General features: G+C 37.0%; 2 protein-coding genes across 3 annotated transcripts in view; one reads left to right on the top strand and one right to left on the bottom strand.

Annotated features, from left to right (window-relative positions):
* Positions 1–2,658: 2,658 nt before the first annotated feature.
* On the top strand, positions 2,659–14,371 carry LOC139947916 (microtubule-associated protein 1 light chain 3 gamma-like). The gene is made up of 4 exons (XM_071945774.1): positions 2,659–2,979; positions 3,875–3,930; positions 9,403–9,509; positions 13,044–14,371. The coding sequence occupies exons 1-4, from the start codon at positions 2,928–2,930 to the stop codon at positions 13,201–13,203; spliced, it is 375 nt and encodes a 124-aa protein (XP_071801875.1). The 5' UTR covers positions 2,659–2,927; the 3' UTR covers positions 13,204–14,371.
* A 10,423-nt stretch (positions 14,372–24,794) lies between these two features.
* LOC139947887 (TALPID3 protein-like) overlaps positions 24,795–27,148 on the bottom strand; it is a 108,398-nt gene continuing 106,044 nt past the window's right edge. For both annotated transcript variants that reach the window (XM_071945738.1, XM_071945729.1), the window contains exons 25-27: positions 26,519–26,998; positions 25,846–26,038; positions 24,795–25,519 (exon numbers count right to left, since the gene is read on the bottom strand). In XM_071945738.1, the coding sequence (XP_071801839.1) occupies positions 25,104–25,519; positions 25,846–26,038; positions 26,519–26,998 (1,089 nt within the window). In that variant the 3' untranslated portion in view covers positions 24,795–25,103. The remainder of the gene's footprint in view (positions 25,520–25,845; positions 26,039–26,518; positions 26,999–27,148) is intronic.

Raw genomic sequence — 27,148 nt, 5'->3', positions numbered from 1 at the left:
TATATGACTGCTTTAAAAACGGCGCACAAAGGAAAGAATTTTTACGGCGCGCTGATTGGTCAATGGCGGAGTCTTTTTCAATGTATATAAATATTAAACTCTTTTATGATACCATCAAAATAATTCCGAAAATAAGACGGCAGTTAAAATTATGTTTTTTTTATTTCATAATTTAACGTGTTGATGTTAAATGTTAATTGTATTTTTAAAACTCAATTTAAGAATGTTTGAAAACAGTAACTGTTCATAACATCCAAGATAATCTTAATCACAAGGTGGCGCTATGTCATCAACAAAAAACGTCGGCACTGCGATGCGGCCCTGGCCGGTCGGGGGTCGTCACTAAATACCGACAACTCACGACCCCTCACGACAACTCACGACAACAATTGTTAAATGCACTTTAACAGGACATTTGAACATAAGTCAACCGTTAAATATATGTGCATAAGAGTCGTATGCATCTAAATCATTTTCAAACTGTTTATAACATGACTCAAGTTAATAATGACTCAAAAATTACATCTCAACGTGACCAAAATATTACGTCTAACTAACTACTTAATTCCGACGCCTAATTGATGTCAAAAGTTGGCCATTAAATGACGTTTTACTGATGTCAATAATTTGACGCCAAAATGACATGGCAGGTTGACCATACTATGACGTCGCAAAAACGTCAGCATTATGACTTCAAAATGACATCTACACATGACCAAATAACGACGTCTTAATAACGTCAATAGTTTCACACCTCACTGACGTATCCATTTGACCACAATTCGACGTCTTACTGACCTCAAAATTTAAACACCAACCTGAACGTCATAGGTTGACCATAATATGACGTCACACAAACGTCAGGCACCGACGGCGACGTACACCGACTTAAATTGACGCTTGTTAACGTCAGCCCGACGTCGGTGTGCTGTGTGGGTACTGAGTCCCATGCATTAGGCGTGTGAGACTCACTCATTAGCGCCGCAACCATTTTCTCACGCATTGGGGCCAGACCGGGTAAAAAGTAAAATAATGTATGATACATAAAAATAACCAACAATTTTACCGTTGTTGAAATGCCAGAAAATTTCGATAAAAACACGAACACAAAGACAATAACTGATGTCTCCGTGATTTGAGACTCATGATTTCGTGATTCATGGCGTTTGTAACTAAAATGTGAGATATCCACAATGTATTGCCAGTAGTCCCCTCCTTCATTCTCCAAGTTGAACATTCTCACCATAAAAATAAATAAGAGTGGCATAAAATCATTCAGCACAACAAAACAAGCAATGTTAAAGGGGTGTTACTGACACGGTTGGTTCAGAGACTCATTGTGTCTTATGTTGTCCTTGCTCTAAATGGTCTTAAAATCTCTATGTATTTATATTAGGATGCATTGAGCAGCTTATTGTCATTAGATTCAATAGTGATTACCAAACGTAGGCCCTACCTTCCCTTTAAAGGGGCTACAAAGGCTGATGAAAGTGACAAGTTGGACAAGTGTTCATTTGAACTACATACACATTATTATTTAAAACAGCAGACCAACATTATGCTATTTCAAATAATTGCATATAGCATTTGCATAGGCCTATTATAGTTGCCTCAAGATCAAAATTACTAACATCCAAGTTATTTGTACCTGTGTCTGGACATTTTTAAAAGCCTTCAAGATGCTTACTTATTTTATTTACAAACAATATTGTTGTGAGTGAGGTTCATGAATCCACTATCCTTCTGAAGAACCAGTACAACAGATTTTGGTCCACGCATGACTTGAATAATCAACAATTGGACTACATAATCTGAGAATTACTGTACCTGATCGAACGTTTCTCAGATTCAAAATTAGGGGGCTAAAAAGATACATTTTCCCAATTACTCTGGTGTGAATTGATTCTTAAAATGCTTTCTATTGAAAGCTGAATGAAACAAGTAAGTTGTTGGCTCCATTAATTTAAATTAATCTAAAGGGGCTAAATTATTGATGAAAGTGAGAAGTTGGACACACTATAATTTGTATATAAAAAGCAGACATAATGCTATTTCTTTTCAAATGTAGCATATGTGTTTGTTTCCTCAAGTTCAAAATTACCCAAATCCAGTTAATAGCCTAATCCTTCAAGACATAAGGGTTAAGGATTAAGGTATTAGCCGGATTTATTCCAAAAACACAATCACAAATTCCACTATTACAATTTTCGGCTCGGGTCCAAGTTATTTTTCCCTGTGTCTGTACATTTTGAAGAGCCTTGAAGATGTTTACTTATGTTATTTACAAACAATTGTCAAGAGAGAAGTTCGTCAGAAAATTTCCTTGAAGAACCAGAACAACAGATATGGAAGAGCCTTGGAAGAAAGCGGCCATTTATTCTATAACTGTAATAAAGAATGTTTTCAATTCAAATCGAAATATAAACAAATGCTTGTATGAAGAGCAGCAGTAGACATTGATTTGATGTGAGTATTGCTTATAGAAAACAATGGGACGATGAAGGCCAAAAGATGATGACGTTCGTTAGCCTTGTGGTAATGATCAATACACCTGTTATAGCGACCTCAATCAGACAACCGACCAATCAGAGGCAAAGAAAGTATGGTGACGTCAACATTGATCGCCATGTTTTGTAGTATTTATTAGTGTGTGGCGAACGGGTGCGAAAGGTTGATTCGTATACATTCTGCGTACATTTGTATTTTACACGAGTAACACATTGATCGTCTCTACTGAAGCGAATCAACAAAATATGGTACTGGTAGTAGTGTAGTGTTGTCGTCGTGCCATATAATACTGGTATTATACTATAGAGTAAAGGAAAAAGGAATAAACTAAACGCTGTGTATGCTGTTGGATTCCAGGCATAAAAACCCAAGTGACGGTTTCAGTTTTTACGTGGTGCTAGTGGAGAATTATAACCAGAATGACGGACCGAAACACATCGAGTAAATCGTTTAAACAGAGGAAGAGTTTTGGTAAGTAGCAAAACCAAAAGTCACAGTGCACACAGAAACTACATTTGATTTGTTGAATCATTATGCTCTGGTACATGTTGATCACACCCAAACAAACTCAAGATTCGTTCAGTTATGAAAACCACTTTTCTTTGCAGTTTTTATGTAAATAAACACGAGCCCTGAGAACACGTCTGTAATAAAATGGCATGCCTAAAATATAGGGTAGAAAGGCCTCTGTTGTGTGTTATCGTGCCATATGACTCCCTGACCATTGAGGTAGAATGCTCTGACAGGAGTGACAGTTTTTTTTTCTGTGAACAATGTGTTGTATATATGACTTTGTACCAAATGTCACGTCTACCTTTTCTGCCGACACTCAATATTAAAATCTAGTGAGACCATAGAGAGAGAGGGTGGTGACTCAGAGAGTTTGTGTCCACACCACATAATACTGTAGTCTGGCACAAACTTAGTGCAACAGTAAAAATGTGTAAACAAAATATATCTGTTGACTTTGAACACCCACCTAATTGATTGAATGATTTTTGAGATTAAAAAAACCCAACTTTTATTCTAATTATTTTATTCACTCAACACAAAAGATAATTTAAAGCTGACCATTCAGAATTTTGGGCAATGAATGTTAATAATTATTCTTTGTAACTATTAAATTTTATAAATGCAGTTAACAATTAATAGATAGTATTGGTAGTATCAGGAAAGCAGAATGAAAAGAGTGATCTAAAACCAAAGCCTTATAATAAATGGTTGAGAATTATGTGGGCAAATTGCAAAATTAAAAGGTTAGCAAAAGGGTCTGCAGAGCTTGAGAAAAAGAGGAAAGTGTTATTGGTTGGTAGAAGATTGTTGGAAGTTGTTTTTCTATTTGAATGTCTGTTTCTTTGTTTTTCAGCTGCAAGGAAAGATGAAGTTGCCGGTATCAGAGCGAAGTTTCCCAACAAAATTCCAGTAAGTTGTTTCTGATCAACTTATCAAAGGCCTACACTAAGTACAGTCGGATGTTATGTTTCCCTAATTCTGTTATGGCATACATGTATGTTGTACCAAGGAGAATTATTTTCATTGCACCTAAGATCTACATAATTCATGTTTCATTGTCGGATGCAATGTTTACCACTTGGAGAGTTTTAACTAGCCTTTGGCCAGCGGACCACTTTTACGTTATGGTGATGTAGCATACCTGAACATTTTCAGATACTACACTTTTACAATTGGTGAAAATGATGTCAACTAATCATGTTTGGTAATTTTAAGAGTTTTCTCGATACAGCATTTAGTTCCACTCACAGCAGTCTGATACTTCACAGAGGCAATGAAGGCGATTGCCTCCATGCCCCCTAGTCATTGCGTTGGTACCCCTGACATTCTCTAGTAGAAATTTACAATTTCCTCATAGGGTGCCCTTTACCAAGGAGAAAATGCTTTAGTGCCCCTTGCCCTTTCAAAAACGAAGCAAACATGCCTGCACTCAATGACATCTTGCTTCCTTTGGTAAACTTGGTGCTACATAAATCAAGTCATTATTATTGACTCTTTGGTGTTACTATACATACAATTTTATTAGTTGACATTTTATTATTCCTTTGGAATGGCACTGTTGCTGACAAAATTGGCTTTATCATGGTGGCAATATAAAATGTATTTATTTGGATACGCCTCATCTCTCAGGATCGATTATACAATGTGTACTACTTATAACCCCTACCCTCTTTAAAGGAACACGTTGCCTTGGATCGGTCGAGTTGGTTTTTGTAAAGCGTTTGTAACCGTTTTTCATAAAATGCATATGGGTAGAAAGATGTTGTAAAAGTAGAATACAATGATCCACACAAACATGCCTCAAAATTGCGTGGTTTTCCTTTTACCTCGTCGACTAACACGTCGGCCATTTATGGGGGTCAAAATTTTGACTCCCATAAATGGCCGACCGTGTTGGTTCGCACAGTAGAAGGAAAACCATGCAATTTCGAGGCAAACTTGTGTGGATCATTGTATTCTACTTTTAAAACGTCTTTCCAACCATATGCATTATATAAAAAACGGTTACAAACGCTTTTGTTTTGACCAACTCGTCCGATCCAAGGCAACGTGTTCCTTTAAATATATTTATTGCCCAACAGAATGTCATGATCAGAGAAATAAACTACATGCAGATTCATAAAAACATGATCTCTGTGTTAATGAAATCCACATTTGTTATTCACAAATATTCTTAAAAAAGAGGATTTCAATAACACTTTCATTTACAATGACACAAAGGGAAAAGAAAAATCACAAACAAATTATTTAAATTCAGAAGTAACACAACCATCTAGAAAGCAATGTTCTGGTTTTTAGTTTGTTTGGAAAAATCCCAAAATGGCCTACTATTCATCTCATCTCTTAAGATAAGTCTGAGCTGTTCAAGTAATTGTCTCCATAAATGAAGAAATCATGCTCTTTGATCTGAAGATAATGTTCCCAAAAGTTCTTTGAAATCTATAACAATAGAGATTATCAAAAGCTTGAAATATGCCTATGCATTCCATTCATTTCAACAAGCCTTTTAAAATGTTGAGCCAGGTGTAAAGCGATTTTGACATAGATAGATAACTCTCACCCCTGCTTTTTAACATTTGTTGTTATTCTACGCATCGAAAAGTCTTGGACAAAGAAGCAGAAAAGCACAAAGCGTGAACAGACAATTACATTACAATACACCATGGAGGCTACCTCTATGAATACACCAAGTAAGAGTGTGCTGGGTTGAACTAGCCTTGGGGAATAAAAAGCAAAGCTGTCAATGAAGAAATGTTTACGGATGGTTTGTGATTCTTTCTGGTCATAAAAACTGCATACATGTGTACAATATATAAGAATTGCATGAGACTCAAGTACAGTGGTGTCTCTAGGGTCTAAATAAAATGGGAACGGGAGGGGTTGGGGGTGGGGTCATTGAAAGGACCCCTACTTTTTCCTCCATCTCCACCTGCTGTGTACATTGCACAACTGGCAGTGTTGACAGTCACACTCATGTGATGTATAAATGCAATGAATATGTTGTTGAACAGGCAAACCACAAACTTCCAGGAATTGTTTGCCCTTTTGGCAGTTTGAAAGTGGTAGAGAGATTGTGGTATTAATGGGATGAAACCATACCCTTAAACAAAAGGGGACCCTTGGTAGCTTAGTGCAACTTGTGAAAAAACAAGATTGCAAATAGAGAGCTGTGCTTTTGAACTTCATTGTAGCAGAAAATTTTACAAGAATTGTTCTTGGTTGTACTGAATGTGTCACAAACAAAGTTACATGATCTGAAGATTAGGTTTTGAACTGTGAGCTTTGGGGCAATGAAGGGTTTGAGAATAACTTGAGAATAAGTGCACATGACACTCTCTGCATATAACAGCATGCGATTTGGGAGGAAACAATGAAATTGTAGGAACAAGAAAATGTGCATTATCTTTACAGAACCATTTGAAATGTGCAATGAACACTGAGCATGGGGCGTAAAGGCTGTTATGTAAGATTGGAGAAACACCATGGATGGAAGTGTGGTCAGGGTGGTAGTAATGAAACACATGAGTGAAGAATAACGCAACAAATAAAAGAAACAGGCTGGTATGCTTCGTTTTTGAAAGGGCATCCAAGGACACCAAGACGTTTTCTCAGTTAAAAGCAACCCATGAGGGGCAATTGCATTCGTGCCCCCGTGAAGTATCAGGCCTAACAAAAAAAAGCAATACACAAGGAGCAGGTGCATGCTCTGTATTTGTGTGCAAGTTTTATTTTTTAAATTTTTTTATGAAGTTTTTGGAACAAAAACACAAGTAACGAAGGTTGGCATGGTGGAAAGACCACGGTGTAAGAATTGTATCGATAAAGAAAACTAAATTTCTTTAAATTATTTTGAAATTTCTGTGAGGCACTCAACATTCTATACATTCTTACTTGTGGTTAATGTTTTACTAAATTATCTTCTTTCAAAAGGTGGACACACTTTGTGGCAAATATTTGGTGTACTTCATTTAATAAACCAAACTTGTTTTTTTAAATATTTTTTTTTTTAATAATCTTGTTTGAACACAAGACAGCTGTTGACATTGAACACATGTAGGTCTAGTCTAAATTGACATACTAGCTTCTTCCCTTTCATAATTTGTCTGTATATTGGAGCTACTTACTCTATGATTGAAGGTCAAGAAGTGGCCTACATGTATCCCATGTACTTTGAAAAGCATCAGGCTGAATTACAATGCTTCAAAGCACTTTAATTCATAATTCATTAGCAGTGTACAACATCCATTGCCACTCGAGACTGTCAACTTGACTTTAGGACTTGACTCTTGGACTGTCCAGATTGTGTTGTTGACCAAGCGCTACAACCTTGGCCTGACACCAAGGGTGATTGTCCACTTGCATTTCGTTGAAAAATGACCCATACAGATAATTACATCAACAGCTGTGGACAGCTTGCTGTCGGGGTTGCTGCCCGGGAACAATTTTAGTTTGACCCTTTTTTATGTCCAAAGGTTAGATGGAGAATGGAGCGCTTCTGAAATATCCAAATAAAGTATTGATATAAACAGGGGTTTGATTTTAAGATAAACTAGATCTACCGTGTGTTTTGAAGACATTTTGTTTTCTGTTATCAAAGTCAAAATGTAACAACTCATTGAATTGAAAGTCAGTTGTAGCAGATCAAACTGCAACAATAATTTATTCTGTGCAGGCTCTAATGAATTTCGTCATGCTTAATTTAGTGACTGCAAGATGCTCTTAAATAAAAATATTTCACATCAAACTGTCTAATTACCAGGCTTGGGGCAGGATATTATTAAGATGCCAGGTGTGCTTTTGATGTTCCGCTGAATTTCAAAATTACATACTGGCAGAAATATGCCATCAATCACATCAAGAATTGGACACACTATTGCTCCATGGATACTCCGATTAAAATTAGAATAGTTAGCTTGTCCCCGAGGAGTTGAAGTCAAGAGACCCTAGGAACAGTGTCAAGTGTCAATCCAAGGATATGTCATGACTAATAAATAAGATGTTTAAGTGAAGAGGACAAGGATGGGGCTGCGAGCATCCTTTCAGTTTGTAAGGGTTCGGGGATACAAAGCATATGGAGCTCATGTTTGATATCCAGACTAGTACAGGTTGCAAGGGTAGATACAATTTGGTTAGTTCATACCATCTTTAAGATTTGTCAAAGGTAATTCTCGAATGTTCTTGAATTGTTAAAAACAAAATGACCACAAAGAGCTTTTTAGATATGTACTTAAGTTGCTGAAATCAAGCTTTCATTTACAAATGGAATATTTTCTTTATCAGGATGTCTTTTATATCAGTCGTCACAATAACAAAAATAGAAACTTCTTGAACATTAGTACATTTTCTTGATGTATTTAATTCCACCTTAGTCTATGTTCAAAGAGGTAAATTGTATACCATTGGAGGGGAATCCAATACCACTTGGTCCAAAATATCTCACGCTGTATCATCTGCCATTTAAACAGGGTCACTCATGTCACCACATATTGACCAATAGTTTGTCAAGACTGTATGGGGTGGGGTGTTTATTTATAAATTGGGACCAACTACTTTGCTGAGGATTGTGAGCCATTGTTAGGACACCCAACTGAATAGCTTCTTCGAAAGCACTGACCCAGATCACAACAGGGTAGTAACAGTGTTAACAATTATATAAAAAAAAACTGTAGGCCAGCCCCTTATACATGTAGGCTACATTGCTAACAACATGTCTTCAAAATTCCTCTGACTAGTCTTATAACGACATGTCTTCAAAATTCCTCCAACTAGTCTTAATAATTTCTTTTTATTATAATTTTTTAAACGGCAAAAATATCCAAAATACAAACTTGACAAAGTAAGAATGTTCATACATCAGTTTTGGGGGATAGGGGCTTGTGTTTTAACAGACAGTGCTGTAAATCCTCTAATAGTAGACATCTATGGATTACAGAAACATGACTCTAAAAGTTGTGATTTCTTAAAAGTCCTTGTTATGTTAATCTTCACATTGTTTGTTCTCTATGCAGTAACACAGCGATTTAGTGCTGATCATCCTCCTGTACATTGTACAAAGCCTTAAAGTTATTTATAAATTAAACATGAATTCATATCAATAGTTGTTGCCAAGTGGTGAAGCGATCAGCAACTTAAAATTTTCTGTCCTTTCCATTCATTTATTGTAATAATGTTCAATGTCACTGAACGTCAGGGTCATTGATGCCGTATTTGACAAAACCTAGCCTGCAATCATACATGATTTCCAATGAATAGTAAATGAATAGTAAAATAAACTATATATGTACTAGCTCAGGGGACTTGAATCTGTGGTGGGAACTGCAGGGTGGTGTCAAAGTTGATTCATAATTATTCATAAGTTTCTTCATCTTATGTTCTTTGCAGGTTATTGTAGAGCGATACTACAAAGAGACCAATTTACCCCTGCTAGACAAGACCAAATTCCTGGTGCCGCAAGAGCTGACCATGAGCCAATTTGTAACAATCATAAGGTAGGTGCAATCCCAGTATTAATGCCACAGAATCACAAAACCAAGAGGGAATTTGTTTATAGTTTTCAATTGCGTTGGCCCACAGGTATCAACTTTCTAGTTTCCTGTGGGATGTTCAGGTCCTGTTATGTTGAAATTTGTTTGTTCCTCTGAAAACCAAAATTAAAAAAGTACAAAGGTCATTAGGCAACCAGGTTTCTGATACCCGAGTCATGAAATTCCCCTAACATTTTGGGAAGAAGTGGTATTTTAGAAGTGAAAGGCCATCGTGTACCAACATTACAACTTTCAACAAGCTCATTCCATAAAATTCAATTGATTATCCAACTTTTTCACCCCCATTCCAACAAATTGGGGCGACTTTTTATGACGTTCTTGAACTATGTATTGTCAAGCTTTTCAACGGGCTCAGTATTTGTTTAATCCAATTACACCCCTATGTTTCGTCATCCCTATGTTTCGTCATCCCTATGTTTCGTTATCCCTATGTTTCGACACCCCTTCCGACACCACAAGTGTAATTTCCTAACCCTAACCCTAACCCTAAACCCTAACTATAGCTTGTCGTAACATAGAGGTTTTAGGAACATAGGGGTGTGTGAATATAGAGCAGTCACCTTTAACACACTCATCATACATTGTATTAAAATGATGTGCTTTTATGAGAACAAGAGCAATATGGTGAATTGTCTTATCACCTATAACCCTGATACCAGAATCACTTTGACGTCAAGGTACAATGTCCATGATACCGTCATTCAATCGATTTGGACCAGAGGCCTCTCAAATAAACTAGAATTTTAATCGGATTTTCAAATTGTATTCCAATATGTTGGGTTGATTTTGCACTTGCATCAGCAGTGTCAAGTTTATCTCTATTTATTGACCAGTATTGACTAAAATGAGATGTGGAAATAAAACCACTATGCTTGCATTGTTTTTTTTTGTCACACATGCTTATTGGTCTTATAGGCATGAACTTTCTGGGTTGCCACTGAACTGTGTTTTTCCTGCATTAACACCGTGGAGTGTTTAATTTTTAAAAAGCATTCAAGCAATTGTTCTCCTCTGTATTTCAAGTTGCATTGCATGGTTTAGTCTTTTAAAGGCAGTGGACACTATTGGTAATTACTCAAAATAAGTATTAGCATAAAACCTTTCTTGGTGACGAGTATTGGGGAGAGGTTGATGGTATAAAACATTGTGAGAAACGGCTCCCTCTGAAGTGCCATATTTTTTGAGAAAGAAGTCATTTTCCACGAATTTGATTTTGAGACCTCAGATTTAGAACTTGAGGTCTCGAAATCAACCATCTAAATGCACACAACTTCGTGTGACAAGGGTGTTTTTTTTCTTTCATTATTATCTCACAACTTCGATGACCGATTGAGCTCAAATTTTCACAGGTTTGTTATTTTATGCATATGTTGAGATACACCAACTTTGAAGGCTAGTCTTTGACAATTACCAATAGTGTCCACTGCCTTTAAAGATAACTGAACACTTGAACAAGCCAACTACTTTGGTTTTATCCTAACACGGATGTGTGTTAGCACTGTACGTTAGTACTTTCCCGAGTTCATGTAACAAAATCACAGGCTGTGGGGTATTCATGTCCTGATATGTTGATTATTGTATAGGCCTACTGCTCACTGCTGAAAATTAATATTATTTATCCTTTTAACTAAACAAACAAATCTGACATTTGACACCCGCTGTGGTATAAAGTGTACAGTACACCTACATGGGGTTAACCTTTTTGTCTATTAACAAATGCTGAGCCCCCTTGAGGCAAGGATTTTGCGCAAACCTCAACTTGTATTGATATGAAATCAGACAGTCTGAACCCTATCAATTCTCAGCAGCCTTCTGCTCTCCTTACAAAATGCTAACATGACCCCATCTGGCATTGAAAGGGTCTCCAAATCCATGGCTTAATAGGGATATTTATCCTTGCCCTTTTTGGGATCTATAGCCTCCAAAAGTTCTGAAAAGACTGTCTGCCTTGTACACAGACCCATTCATACAAATTCAATGTAGGATGCTTCAAAATTGGGATACCTTAACTTTATCCCATTAAAAACTACACTAGGCTCTATAATTTCCGTTTGCTTTCCCTTTTTAGCGCTTTTGTCATGCCTTTTACTATTTTGTATACAAAATAAACTGCTGTGGAGAGATTGGCCATGTTTGTCACAGTTCAGTTTCAAAGTTACTTAAAAACTGATAGATGTTTTACTTTGATACATGTCAGTTGTTAAAAGAAGGGGGGCAGAGGAGTTGATTTGGCAAAGATCTTACACAGATAAAACCACAAGTACTAAGGCCTAACAAAAAGCCCTTTGACTTTCCCTGTCCACTTTTTTGTTTGCCTTCATGCTGTGACTGAAATGTGCCCTCTATGTTGCCCAAATTTGGGAGGGCTCCTCCCCCCTCCCCCCTGTTGTGTACGCTATGGACTAGTCTACTCATGGGCAGGGGCAATACATGTATCGCTCGTAGTGTCCTTATCGTTTGACTGAACATGCCCAATTAAAAAAATTAAAAAAATTGTGTCCTTCAAGACAACTATTTTAAGGTTGATCGACTTCTGCTCAGGAGTCTTTGCATAATTTATATAACTAAAGAAACATGTCTCAAGGATTTTCTCCTTATACTACAATAAAACAATTTGTTGTATATCCGGAAGAATAACAAAAAACCTCACCTGCGAAAAGGCAGAGGGATTGAATAAGCACAATTGTGTTAAAAAAAAACTGAGCGTGCAAGTTTGATAGATTTTCTGCCATTTATAAGCCTTTAATTATTATGAGAGTTAAATTCTGCATGGGAATGGGAAAACGATCTTTGGGGTAATTTAGCAGCAAACTATCAGTAATGCAATTTGTTGTTGTTGTCAGGAGCCATTTGATTTGATTGCTTATGGCCTTATGTTACTGGGCCCATGGCCAAAGCACTTTGTCTGCCTGATGGAAGATTGGTGTATAGAGTTACCCTGGCTAACAACAAATTACTGTTCATGCAGAAACCGTATGCAACTGAACTCCACACAACTGCCTTCTGTATGTAACACGTATTGTAATTTCCTGTAGCCATTTGATCCCTTCTTTGCGTTTTACACCCCAACATGCAGACATGTATTTGAATTGTGAATATTATGCATGTATTTACTACCACACTTACCCACACCCACACTATCAGTATACAATTTGCTATAATCCAATAATGCTACAAGTAAAGATTATTAATAACATTCTTCAATGTTGGTCAAGATTGCTTTTGAAGGCAAGAAGAAACTTGATATAAATACAAGATGTATGAAATGCTTTCACCACTATGATCACATGTAATGGTAGTCTGAGAGATAATTTACAAGTAAGTTAAATTTAGAGAGAACTACTAAACTGCAATTGCACATTATGCTTGTACTTGGTCTGAAGCCCAGGCCCCCTGTTGTAATTCTATAACCCCATGACATGTGCCCGTGGAACTCATAGTCTCCCTCCCTCCCTCCACTGTTTTATTCCCATACAGAAATCGTATGCAACTGAACGCCACGCAAGCCTTCTATCTCATCGTGAACAACAAGAGTCTGGCCAGTATGTCTATCACATTATCTGAGATCTACCGGGACGAGAAAGACGAGGATGGCTTCCTATATATGGTCTACGCATCTCAAGAGATGTTTGGTTGATAACATTTCAAGATTTATAGCACATCAAGAGACTACTATAGGAGGATCGAGCAACTTCACAAAGATGTATATTTTTTTTTTGCAGAATATCATACGAAAAAGTAACATGTATATAATAATAATGATGAAAAATGAGTGGGTTTAGACAATTCGCTTTGACGAATTCATCTTTCTTCAAAAACTTTATTAATTTTATGTGTTTGTTTTCTTTGGAACGGTACGATTTCAAAGGGTGTCTTGAGTGGCGTGTTGGGAATTTATTTATCAAGTCATATTTCTGCCCAAAGCTACAGAACTCTCAAATGTGATCTCTTAAGTGAATGAAATTTATATCTCCTGATACATTTAACTGTGTGTGTGTGTCCAGAGATTGTGTGGTTCACGCTACTTCATACTGAAATATTTGTGTCAGTAACTAATTCATTTCAAAGCAAGAGAGCGTTGGCTAATGCAGACTAAAAGCCAGTATTAATGAAATGTTGTTGAGCACTCTATCTATCTGTACAGTCAATGTCTTCACAAGTTCACTTCTGTTTTATTTAATAACAATTAAGGTAACAGTAAAGTGTTCAAGTTGAGCACAGTTCAAAATAAAACAGCAACAATTCAGTATGGAAGTTTGAAACCCATCGATGTGCTTTTTATTTTGCATCCTATCAAAAATTGTTGTTAAAACTGCCATTAAAAAAAAAACCCATTTTGAATGCTCAGCCTAGCATGATCATTTTGTATTCAAGAAATAATTTGTTCTGCATGAACGGTATTGTGCTGGCAACCTGAATGTTTAGGTGCCTTGCATTATTACTCACTGAGCCATTCCACTAATTAGGATGAAGCTCATACCATAAACAAATGACTCTGGTCTCGTAACATGTGCAGAATAATTTTCCCCCTCCCCCTAAACCCTTCCCCAGAGAGTGATTTGTGGGTTGAAACGTTTTAAAAAGGATTGGCAAAGCTTAGAGTTTGAGCTTTTTAACCAAGCTTAACCATCTTAATACAAGTTAAGCTTGGTTGTCAAATGTGTTGCTCGCGGAATGACCAGTGTTTTTTTTTTTATCACCTTATTCACTCTGTCTAATGTCAAAATTTTTATCAAACATAGAATTCATCCGCACGGATGTAAAAACGCACCTAATTTGTATCTTGACCTATGCTTGAAGGATGTGTCATTACATTTGCATTTTCCAGTCAAAGCTAACTTTAATTGCATTCCTTATGGACTCGTTTTGTCAAGAATAAAATTTAACCGATTAGTACCCAAGGCATGTACGATGTTCACACTTCTGAAGCTACTAACGTACTAAACATTTTTTCCCCTCGGGGGAGTGGCAGTATAGAAAATGATTTTTGCATAACCACAAAATGAAATTTGATTCACATACCAATTTAGACGTAATTATTTTCAAACAGAGCTGTCATAGGCATGTAGGCTGCTATGTTAATAACTAATAAGGTGTTGGGGGAATTTTCGGGGAGAGATGTGAGAAAAATGTTAGAAATCACATCTGGACATTCTATTCTAGTCCATGCACAATTTAATCTTCTAAAACTAAAGTGTGTATATATAGCATTATTTTTGTACTACTTTGCTTAATAATTTAGAACAAACAAATTGTAATCCTATGTCTTTGGTTAAAGGAACACGTTGCCTTGGACCGGACGAGCTGGTCTATAAAAAGCGTTTGTAACCGTTTGTTACAAACGCTTTTCAAATACCAACTCGACCGATTCAAGGCAACGTGTTCCTTTAACAAAGCAACTAAATCATAAAATGATTATCTGTGAATAATGAATGATATTATTACAAAATTAATGGTTATCACTCGGTAAAATAAAAATATAAAAAACCCAACTAAAAAACCCTCTATTGGCACTGCCAAGTTAGTTTTGTTTCTTGAGTAGCACATGAGTATCAACTCATTGCCATATTTGCAAAAATTCATTTCATGTAATAAGGAATTTTCATCACATTAAGTCTGCGGGGAAACCGTGTCCCATATGGCATTGTTTCCAGCTGCCTATGTTACTGACTGTGGAGTGCAATGACTGTAGGTCTACCTCACTATGTGAACAGCTGGTTCGTCATTCGCACTAGGTTACATCAATGTAACAGACTGTCATGACACTACTGAAGAATTGGAGCTGATATTTTCTAATGTATAAAGGGTGTGCACAGCATTGGAAGAATACATAAAATAAATGCTGACAGATTTAAACATAAATTTGCAACTGAAACTGTATTAAGTCGGTTCTCGTGAAATAATTTTGCCTGAACTACTATAGTTTTCGAGAAAATAAGTACGACAATTAGTTTTGATGTTCTAAAACAGTGAAAACAGGGTTTTTTTCCCCCACTGTTTTCTCATAAACTCTGATGACAGATTGAGCCTTAAGGTTTGTTGTTTCATGCTGGCTCACATAAAGTGCGGAGACTGGTCTCTGACAATTACCAATATTGTACATGCCCTTTAACAAATTATTTTGAAAACTGGCAAATGAAAAAAAATAGTACAAAATAGGTGATCCTTGAACAGCATTGTTGTTGTACAGTGTATGATGCTGGTATGGTGTACCCTTACTCTATGGGTGTACATTGTACACATGTCAATACTAAATGGTGTATTCAAAAATATATTTGTAAAGCCAGGGGGAATTCGGGGAGTTCATGGGTACACTTTTTGCAAGACTCAAGATCATCTATGGATCTATGCGTGCAGAAAAACAACTACTCCTGATGGAACTTGGACTATTGGACCTTTGGACTTTTAATAGGCTGTTGGCAGGACAATCACCTGACTGATGTAAAGGTCATTGCTATGCGACCTATATAGCAGACTGTTAAATACATGAAGGGCAAGAGTCCATAAGCTTTACTAAGTGCTAATATGTTTAGTTTTCCTCAGGCACTGTCTGCAGCATTAAAGGCTTTAATGTGAGCGAACTGTCAGCACATTCATATAGTTAATGTGGGACTAGCATTTATTGAATTTACTAGTTAATTACAAGCAGGTCTGGAATTACACTTTCAAAAGGTGTCGGTAAACCATCATGACCTGTGCATCTTAGTCAAGTTCCTATCACTCTAAAATGTTGTTCAACCTACACAAACATTTTCTTTTGGCATTTATAGTGTGGGGATAACCCAAAGTTTCTGCGTTGACAAAATGTGTAATGCCCTTTTGTTTTGGTGCTTCATGTTTGCCATGGTGTTCAGAGTAATTTTCCTCTTATCGGTGCCTTTGAGAGAATGTTGGAGTACATGTCATGTCCCACATTTAGTACTTTTCATGGTTCCTGTCTCGAAAAACAAAGCAACATTTGCAGAGTGATTTTTCCCCAGACATTAGTACGAGAATGATTGTTACCAGATAGGCTTGTCTGGCTTTTCGGTGATTAACATAGAGAAAAAAACATGTTCCAATAAACTGTGACTTGTTATTCAATCTGTGCTTAGAAATATTGTGATGGTACCTAAAGACCTCGTCTTGCAAAAATGCTCTTTATTTTAGCACCAATATGTACAGTCATTTACATAAGTTGAATGTGATGTTTAAGATATTGCAAGAGCGTTTGCATTTTTAAGTGTTTGAAACAAAAATGATTTGCAAGAATTGCCTTAACATGAATGCCTTATTAGAGGGTGAGCTCCTGGAACTTGGGGGAATATGTACTAAAGGTATATCACAGTTGATTAAACTTAAGTTGCCTGCATTTGAACATATTTTCAGCTTTAGCAAACCATACAAACATGCATTAATAACTTACATGCTGAGTCACACCTATGTTTGATAAATGTCTTTAGTACTTGGACAATATGATAACTGTGAGTGAGTCAACTTATGCAGCATTTCAGCATAAATGATTAATAAAAATTTGCATTCTTGTCATATAATAAAGACCAAGTACATGAATGTTAAAACCTCTAGATTCGCCATTTTTCATTTCCCCTTTATTTATTTCTGAACCCAACATGTGTTTGATTTTTTTTTTACAATCTAACTAATATTGAAGATGTGACTGTAAAAATAGTTCTTAATAGTTTGGGTAAACAATGAACATTGAATAATTCTAGGAGAGCATGCAATAATGTTCAGTGATTGTCTAAGTTAGCTTGTCTTAAAGGGTTTGGGTACTTTTTTCCACAGATTTACATTAAACTTAAACAGTTTAAAGATTATGAGGGTAAAAAGCTTCCTTTGGTAGAAAAAATATTACTTGCTAAGGTGCTGTAGTTGCTGAGAAATGAGTAAAACAATTTCACAAAAATAATTTTTGCCCTATTATGACAAAAATTGTTTTAGCACGTGCAACGGATTTAGGCAACTCTTTTTTGTCAAAAATTTGACAACTAATGAAGCTGAAACTTCTTCAGGTAAATTATATTACATACTTCTCCATTCACAGTGAGTAGGGATTCATGCCATCGCCAAAAAACAAAAGGTATAAACTCGTTAAGATATATGAAAAAGATCTCCTTTCTGATCATTATAAGAATATAAGTATTGGTAGCCCCCAGCTAGACAAACTAACCCATCTGCATACGATCTCTATGCCATGCATTTCATGCAACTATTTGGCACATTATTTCACTCAAAAAATTGTGCCAGGCAGACGTACATGTATACGTTAGGGGATGACGCCATATGCTTTGGGTGGCTGATATGTGATTGGTGAACATAAGCAAATGATTTATTCTTTTACATATGCACATCTTTGCCCTTTGTCCAACTATCTTCTTCACATAAACAATGAATACAAAGTTCATTCACAGACAAGGCAAGTTGCATCAAGCCATAAAGTGTTCTGATCATGTGTAGAAACCTTTTGCACTTAATAGTGACTCATCTCAAGTTGTTCAAATAGTTCAAAGTTGCTAAGCGTGGTTGGGCCTAAGCCAGTTTATGGTTGGGCCAGGTCAACGTGAGCTATCTTGGCTAATCAGCTGGAGCCCAATTCCAGACAACGAAACAGAGATAACATGTAATCTGCCTATTTCTGGCTAAAACGTGATTATTGTACATGTACGTAGTAAATACACTGACAATTCATCTTTCATCAAGTATATTATCTCTGCCTTTGCTTCTCTGATCATCAGTTTAGATAATTGTAATATGAATCATAACGGTTGTTGCGTAGTGAAATCAACCGAGTAGTTCTAGTAGTGGGTTTTGTGAAGGAAGAGCCTTCCTTCCTCCTTGATGCGTCATATTATTTATTGGGAAGGCAGGGAAACCCTAAAGGTCGCTTGAAATATTGAATCATGTTTTTTTTATTGCATCAGATAAACTCATATTGCAACTGATTGTGTTTCACAGTAATGTGTAGTAGTCGAGGCCATGTTGGGCAATTCATAACACAATCGCTATGACGGGGAGGTGTTTAAAGGAAAAAGATTACATGGAAATGAGCATGTGGTCTTTATGGGAGTTTAATTTCCTGATTGTTATGAACATGACCTTAACCTTTTTACGGTGTTTTTCAAGTAATCTTCCATTCTATGTTGACCTCTGGATGTCAGGCTCATATTCAGGTGCATTGTTAAGCAGTTCATTCTCTGAAGTGATTCATGTGTTTTCGTGTATTGTGGTTTAAACTGAATGGATGTTGTGTGAAGGTAAAAGTCATTGCAAGCTTTTAAAAGTAAACAGTGATTTGTTCAAAGTGACATTTTTAAATTGTGAGTTTAAAGCTTGTAAGCTTTGTGACCTAGGAACAATGAGGCTGAGTAAGGAATATGAACAATTCATTTGCTAAGAACTATAAGGTCAATAGTGCAATTTGTAAGGGTTTGATAAATTCCTTTTGCACATTTTGAGGTGTCTTGTTATTGGGGTTTATTGATCAAAAGTGGTCTTCAAAGTAATTGTTTGGCAAACAGAAATATTCATTTTCTATGTCAAACATTCGTTTGTTGATTTTGATCTATTTTATTTTCAAACTTGTATGCATTTTTAATTTCATGACCTTTTGAGCATTACAAATATGAAATTGCCATTAGTGACCTTATAGCTCTGAGCCGATGAATTGTCCTACACATTATTGTGAAAGTGCCTTTTGCAGATTTAACTTATACAGTTTGATGTTTCACATGTACAATATGTTATGGTTAAAGTTGGTTATAACTTTATCTATTGCTGCAGCAATGAGTGTTGAGTATTGAGTGACAGCAGTATAATTAAAATATTAAGATTGAACATTTCAAGTGGAATTTCAATGTTTGGACTCAGAGAATTGATATCATGTTCCAATTATAAACATTCTTTTCAGAACCCAACTCATTCAGAACCACCCCAACTCATTAAAGACAATGGACACTATTGGTAATTGTCAAGGACCAGTCTTCTCACTTGGTGTATCTCAACATATACATAAAATAACCAACCTGTGAAAATTTGAGCTCAATCGATCATCGAAGTTGCGAGAAAATAATAAAAGAAAAAAACACCCTTTTCACACAAAGTTGTGTGCTTTGGGATGGTTGATTTCGAGACCTCAATTTCTAAACTTGAGGTTTCAAAATCAAATTCGTGGAAAAGTACTTCTTTCTCGAAAACTACATCACTTTAGAGGAAGCCGTTTTTCACAATGTTTTATACTATCAACCTTTTATACTATCAACCTCTCCCCATTACTCGTTACCAAGTAAGGTTTTATGCTAATAATTATTTTGAGTAATTACCAATAGTGTCCACTGCCTTTAAAAGATTCATTACACGGTGTTACTGCAAACCTTTACTATATGGTATTTCCACCATGTAAAGTTTCAAATCCTATGTATAAGCATTTTGTTGTGGACATTCAGTGCCACATCCTACAAAAGTTGGACAATAAGAATTTGGTGGATTTCACCTTCTGAGAGCTTGGTTTCCTTGTTAGTTGTCACTCCCCTTTAAGATTAATTCTGATCTGTGTTGTGATTTAAATAAGCTACAATCTTTCACAAATGCACATTTATATGTTGCCTCTGATTGTTACTTTAGAATACATTTATATACAAGCAAATATTGACTTCTGAATTTAGATTGTGACTGTCTAGTGTCCTGTGATGGTAATCTGAAATTAGATCCATTTACACCAAAATGCTGTAAAATGAATAGGTGCCTTTTTCTGTAATTGAGTACACATGTTTAACGTGAAATACCTTACACTATCCTCTCTTTTTATTCCAGTATATTATAAAGAGGAAGCTTATTGTCTGTTGTGTTTCCAACCTTTTGTCAAACCCCCTATGTCACTCTCATCTGGATTTATCCCTTGCATTTTCTGCTACTCTCTCTATTTAACTCGCTGTTTTGTTACACTTCACTGCTTCTGTTATATGGGTGTGCCTGTATAAATGCGTGTTGTGTTGTGATCTAGCCTTAAAGGAAGACTCTGCTAGGGTTGAAACATCAGGCCACTAATTATTGTAAATAGATGTTGGTATGCACTACAAATAACATACAAGCCGAAGCTACTATGGAAAGTTAATCAAATTCAGTGGCCATGTTTCAGTGAAAAACAACAACAGCTGATGTTTTGTCTGGCTTATTTTGATTGCGGCAATCAAATTAACCTCTAGTTTCCCCCATGCTTATCAGTATTTGTAATTGAAAATATTTATTTGGAGGATTGGTACTGGTATAAACTTTACAATCAGTAGGTTGCAGATTGACACTCGTAAACATTTGTGTTTTGTTGTTTTATTAATGTTTTATTTACAATTACCAGTTGATTACTTTGTCTTTAAATTTAATGTATTCATGGCAGCGTTTCAAAGAGCTGCTAAGCACAGGATTGTTATGCTTAGCAGAAATTGGTCACCAGCTTACAAACTATGTAATCTAGAAAGCTTGTGACAGGTAATCTCGCTTGGTACCTCTAAGTAAGTGATATTTGCGAGTGAAATTTTATGAAATCATTATTGCCCTTGAATTCTTATTAAAAGGAAAAGTTAAATTTGCTGTCTTGGTAAAGCTGATGTGTCAAAGTAATTTATTAACTCTTTTATCATACATGTTATCACATTTTCAATTTTTTCAAAGTTCATGGAGTAATATGAAGTTCATGGAGTAATATAGTGTATATTAATGATTGAAATATGCGATATTAAGATATATTAAGGTGATGGAAGCAGGGAAAGGGGTTGTATGTATTTTGGACATGTTTTGATAATAAAATAATCAAAAAAAGTTAAATTTATTTGTGTATTATTTGAGTTTGTTTGTATCATGTGCTCCATCACTGAGAATATTTACTTAATGTTCACCTTAACCCTTCCATTACGAAAATCCTTCTACTGGTACATTCTCCAGGCATGTGAGTAACTATCCATGAAAAAAGAGGAAAAGAGAAAACCGGGAAAGAAAAAAAAGGAAAAGATAATATTTCTATTCTTTTGTACACAGAAAGTGGAAAAAAGAGGAAAATTAAAACCCCATTAGAGGAAATCAGCTGAAAAGAGGAAGTCTCGCATGCCTGATTTTTTTTCTCTGAAGATGAAGGAGTTGTAGGCCCAAACATTTATTGCTTATCACTGGGTCAGGCATGCCCATCATAAAGCAGAGGAGGATACTGAATGATTGAGGTCGCTCGTTGGATAAAAGGCCTTAGAGAGTCGGGGGTTATGGACCGACTTGGCAAAGTTACTGAAATCATTCTGAAGGCGAGCAGAGTATGCTGTTCGAAACGTCGAGACCACACCGTCTCACAGCCAATACTCACACAAAAGAGATTTACCCATGGTTGTACACGCAGGTTTAATTTTTATTTATAGTTTCTTCCTAATTACTGAAAACAGTTTATTTATTTTTACCGTCTGACATTATTTCTAAATTATGTTCTGCTGCAATCCTGGAAGACCTCTTCACTAGGTCTTCCACTTTTTCCCTCCTTCAATTCTGGCTTTTAAAAAATAAAATAAATAAATAATAAATGGATGTATAACAAACACTGGATGGTTGGGTTGTGTGAATAATATGTACAGAATCTTTACAGTTCATACTTTGAACTTCTGATCTGGACCGGAAGCAGGGTCAAATCAGGTCATGAAAATTTGTTACAAATTCATACATCAAACCTTCACAGACAATGCAGAGATTAAATTCATAACATCAATTTTTTTTAAGATTTTGAAATTGTGCCGGGGTTTGAACTGGGAGATAAGGTCAAAATGGGTCATTTCGGTACAGCTTTAGTTTAAGTTTTCAAACCCGATCAAGTGGTGTATTGATTGTAGAAATCCACTGATGTTTCAGGAGTTATGATTTTTTGATATATGCAACTCAAAACCTAGTGGTGATTTCATCAAGACATTTGAACATTAAGGTACATTTCAAAGTTATGGTTTTTGACTTGAGAAGTTTCAAGTCTCTGTGAGCTTCACAAGTAATAGAAGTCTTGCCTAAAAGGTACTGTGAGAAGAAGACAAAGGACCCCCTAAAAAAAGACCCCCCAAACAGAAAAAACATCTCAGCCCCCCCCCCCCAAAAAAAAAAAAAAAAAAAAAAAAAACCCACACAAAAATAAAACAACAACAAAAAAACACAACAAAAAACACAAAAAAGAAAGGAAGGTGAAGATGCACACTGGATAGACAACTTATTCCACAAGACCCCATTATCTTTCCAGGAATCCAGACTAAAACCTTTTAGTCGACCCATGGTCTTTTCCACATGGCTGAGTTTTAAATGATTTAATGTGACCTTCAGACACTTCTTGACAATAATCATGTTAGGATTATGCACTGTCGCTATTCAATTCAATGTCACCTTAAATTCCACATAAACATTTGTAAATAGAGGATACATGATGACTTGTAGATAACTTATGCTCAACTCTCATAGATGTGCAGAGGTGTGATCTTTATTGGAGTAAAAATTATTCATGATGGAGTAGACCATTACTGGAGCAGACTAATCTGACACGCTGACGTTTTTATAGCTCCATGCTTACAGTTACCGTCTATCCATGGTCTGTCATTTTGGGATTCAAATTCATGTCAAGATATAGGCCCAACTACTTAGAGCTGCGCAAGCATACAAAGTAGCTTAGTCCTATAGCTAAGCAAAATTAAATTATGCTTACCAGAATCAGACTATACTAACCAAACTATCATTCCACATGTACAATGTGTGATTGGTATCCTGTCTGCTCAATTCTGCTGAGTAGACAATTGATAAGCAATATTTTCTGCTTGAGCTGCTATATGAAATTGGGCCCCTGGTGAGAATCTCACCAAGCCCATCACCAATGTGTGCACTACACAGAAACTAGCAGGCAGATGGCACGGTTGGCCTCTCACCAAGGTGACCCTGGTTCGATTCCCGGCCAGGGCCATATGTGAAATGAGTTGTGGGTTGGTTCTCTGCTGTGCCACGAGGGTTTTCCATACCATCCGGTTTTCCTCCCTCTGGAAAAATCAAACACTTTCGATCTTGGCTGTGCTCCATGGTCATAATGTGGCTGGCAGCCAGAGGCGCCCTTGCATGCCTGCTTCTCGAACACGTTGTAGCTGCGTCCTTCGCAATTCAGCTCTTAGCTGCGAGTAAGGATGATTAGCCCCCAAATTATTACTTATATTGCGGTGATGACATCAGGCGACTTGGGTCAGAACAGTATTATTCCACTTTTATAAATGTATCCTCAGTAAATGCAGCTATTAAGGGTTAGTGTCACGCATTTAAAGTTGTCAAAATGGATGAGCACTGCAGCTCTGAAGATAATGAAGAGATGTTTTGAGAAAGATGTGGGTTGGGAAAACTATGCAATCAGATGGATACTAAGATAAGAGCTTCGCATGTAAGGGAAGTCTCGCTGAGAAGGTACAGTGAGCAGAAGATGAAGAAATAGAAAAAAATAATGAGAGAAAGGTGGAAAATAATAAGTAAGTAAAGTTTGCAGTGACACCATGTAAAATATCTGTTGAGAGTGAAGAGCCGGTTTCTGCTCGATGCTTTGATCAGTGTACTCTGACCTTCTTCAGGTGAATGCTGGACTTGGCTGGGTTTCAGTGTAGAATGGGTTTGTTGGAGAGAGGATGGTTTTGGCAGTTTTTAGGTGTGGGTAGAGGTTGCTGATGCTCATGCCAAAGTCTGGTTGAACTGTGTTGTGTCCGATGATCTCAATGGCTTATCTGATACATCTCTGGTGCCATCTGTTGCTTTGGTTGATGTGTCTTTCCACTGGATGATAATTATGATCCATGTCATGAGAGTGTTGTGTTGATGCACGCAGATGAATACTAAAAAATACAACCTAAACACCACGTCAGGATCTGAGTTTGGATTTCAACAAGAAAGGGTCGAGATATATTAATGGCAGACCGATCTTGATGCACCTCACCTGGTGCGAATTTCTTTTGTAAAGTCAAGAGTCACAGGCATTCTTTAAAACAAACATTTTCTATGAATTTTAATTATGCCTTGTTGAAGAACCCAATGAATTTGCAACAGCGCCAAATGTCTACCTAACGCACATCTACATAGCAATAAAAATGTTGTACAAGACACACCAATGAAAAGAAGAAAAAAAAGACCTGACAACACATCTCAAGTAATCAAATATTAAATATTTATTTACATTTTTATACATTTGCATATTTGTTTACATATTAATACATTGGTTTAACAGGGTTTTTTTTATGTGGAAATTGTATAGTACAGAAAACAGGCACATTTTCAATTTGTGTTTACAAATTATATTTTGTAATTGCAATTTTGTGACATAACGTATTTGTGGGTAGACTGCTGTGTGTCGATACTATCAGCTGCAAAGGAAATCTATGCATAAAATTTAAGTGATTTTATAAATTGAGAGATTCACAAACATCCCAAATCCATCAAACCTCTAAAAAATCTGGTTAGCTGTTCCCAAATTCACTGGTCTTTCAAGCTGCATTTTCAGAAGTTTTTATTTTTTCACAGATCTCCACCAGAAAGTTCAGACACGTCACTTGTAGTGTCCGGGACCGGCAACTCCCCTTCACTTATAGTCTGACTCAGATCAATCCCCTGTGACTCGACAGCCGAGGGCAACGTCACCGAGAAGGACATCATCCCTGGAATCCGAGCCCCGAGGTCCCGACTCTCTAGGAGATCCAGAGACCCTTCGGTAATGTTCTGAGAGTCATCGTAGGTTGGCTCATGGAAAGTGGGGCCGGTCGATCCCAGCGTTTGACCCATTGGTCGCTGGGATTCAAAATCGCTTGTGCCTCCTTCTGATTGGCTAAAGGTTTGACTGAGGTAACCTGATTGGAGGAGGGCTTCTAGGTTAAGTGCATCCGGAGTCAGGGTTCGTGTTCCAAGGTCACTCATGGTCTGTGTTCCAAAGAGGTCTAAAATGACAAAACAAAGGGAGATGTTGGACACGATATATTGTAATTGAGAAACTAACCAACATAGTGTGTGTGTGGAGTAATATGCACTGTTATTTGAAGCTTTGAATGGTGTAAATGATAAGAATAACTGTAAACAATTGTCAACTTGCAGATACAACCATGTTTTAGATTTCTTGTAAGGGAGTGTTGGCTCTGAAGAGGCTTTGGTCTCGACATTTTGAACAGTATACTCTGCTCGTCTTCAGTTTGAAAAAAGAATAATAATCTGATCTGGGTAACAAAGAAACAGGCTGTGTGTGCCAGTGGGTGATTCTGATACTCACTTGATGGAATAGAAGCTCTTGGAGGCAGGCCCCTTCTACCATAGAAACCACCTACATTATCATCTTCATCACCTCCATGATGCTCTACATCCACCTCCCCTCTTCTCCTTGAGTCCTCGTATCGTTCCTCTGATGGATACGGTCCGTTGTCATCTTCATTCAGTTCAGGGCTTGGACTCGGTCTCCCTGCAACCTGGAGTCAACACAACAATAATAACTTGTCATTCTTATACTCCTGCCATCTTTATTTATTTGCCAAGTAAATATAATTCCTGTAAACCAAGTACATGTAGTTTACACAGTAACAGATTATAAGAATAATAATATAAATTACATGTAATACCAAGGTCATATAATATGGACATATTGTGCCCTGTTTAATTAACACTTTTCCCAAGACATGTCAGCAAAGATAATCAAGGATATTTCATTTGAACACATTTATGAATACGTAGGTTGGAAAGCATACAAAGAGCTGTGGGGACTTTTACACACCATGGAACAAAGACCCCACAACATTTTCTTTGTTAAACTGGGTTCCCACAGCATTATGCTTTACAAAAGAGAATAATAGAAAATAGGTCCCCACAACTTGTTGTGCAAAAGTTTGCATGGCATTGCACGGACACAGTGGCTTCCACCAGCCTGCCAATCCCTACACCCTATGACTTACCTGTATGATTCTAGGTGCAGGATGAGGCTTGACCTGTTTGATTGGCTGCACTGTGGCTGCAGCGTCTAGCTCATCTGTCTCATCCTCAACATCCGTCCTTTCAAGATGTGACACTCGAAGTGTGAAATCATCCACTTGTTGCCTTGCTGTGTCACGTTGCTCTCCACCATTGACCTCTCTCCTGACCTCCGACCTGACCTCTGACCTTGGAGTCACCTCTGGAGGTTTGATTCCATATGCTTCTTTAAAGAGCCTCCTCTCAGCAGATGGGGTCAAATCCGGGCACTGACCTACACTGACCTCTCCCAGACTCTTTGTGCCGTTGTTGTTGAGGGTTTGGGATGATGGGAAGTAGGGTGGGGCCGCTGATGGGTCAGGGCGCTGGCTCATATGGGCTAAGATGGCAACGACAGGGTCTCGGGTGAGGAGTCTAGGGGTTCGTTTAACCGGAGAGATCTCACCTTCACTCAGGTCATCATCCTGGAAAAAAACATTTTCAAAACATTTAACAAAGGATGCTTCGTGTTTGAAAGGGCAAGGTCACCCAGGCATGTTCTCCTTTGCAAAGAGCACCCAATGAGGAAATTGTAAATTTCTAATGTAGCATTTCAAGGGCACCAAGGCAATGAC

This window comes from Asterias amurensis, chromosome 1 (assembly GCF_032118995.1).
Source record: "Asterias amurensis chromosome 1, ASM3211899v1".
Lineage (NCBI taxonomy): Eukaryota > Metazoa > Echinodermata > Asteroidea > Forcipulatida > Asteriidae > Asterias > Asterias amurensis.
The sequence above is the reverse complement of the archived record's forward strand: the minus strand, read 5'-3'. Positions and strand labels throughout refer to the sequence as shown.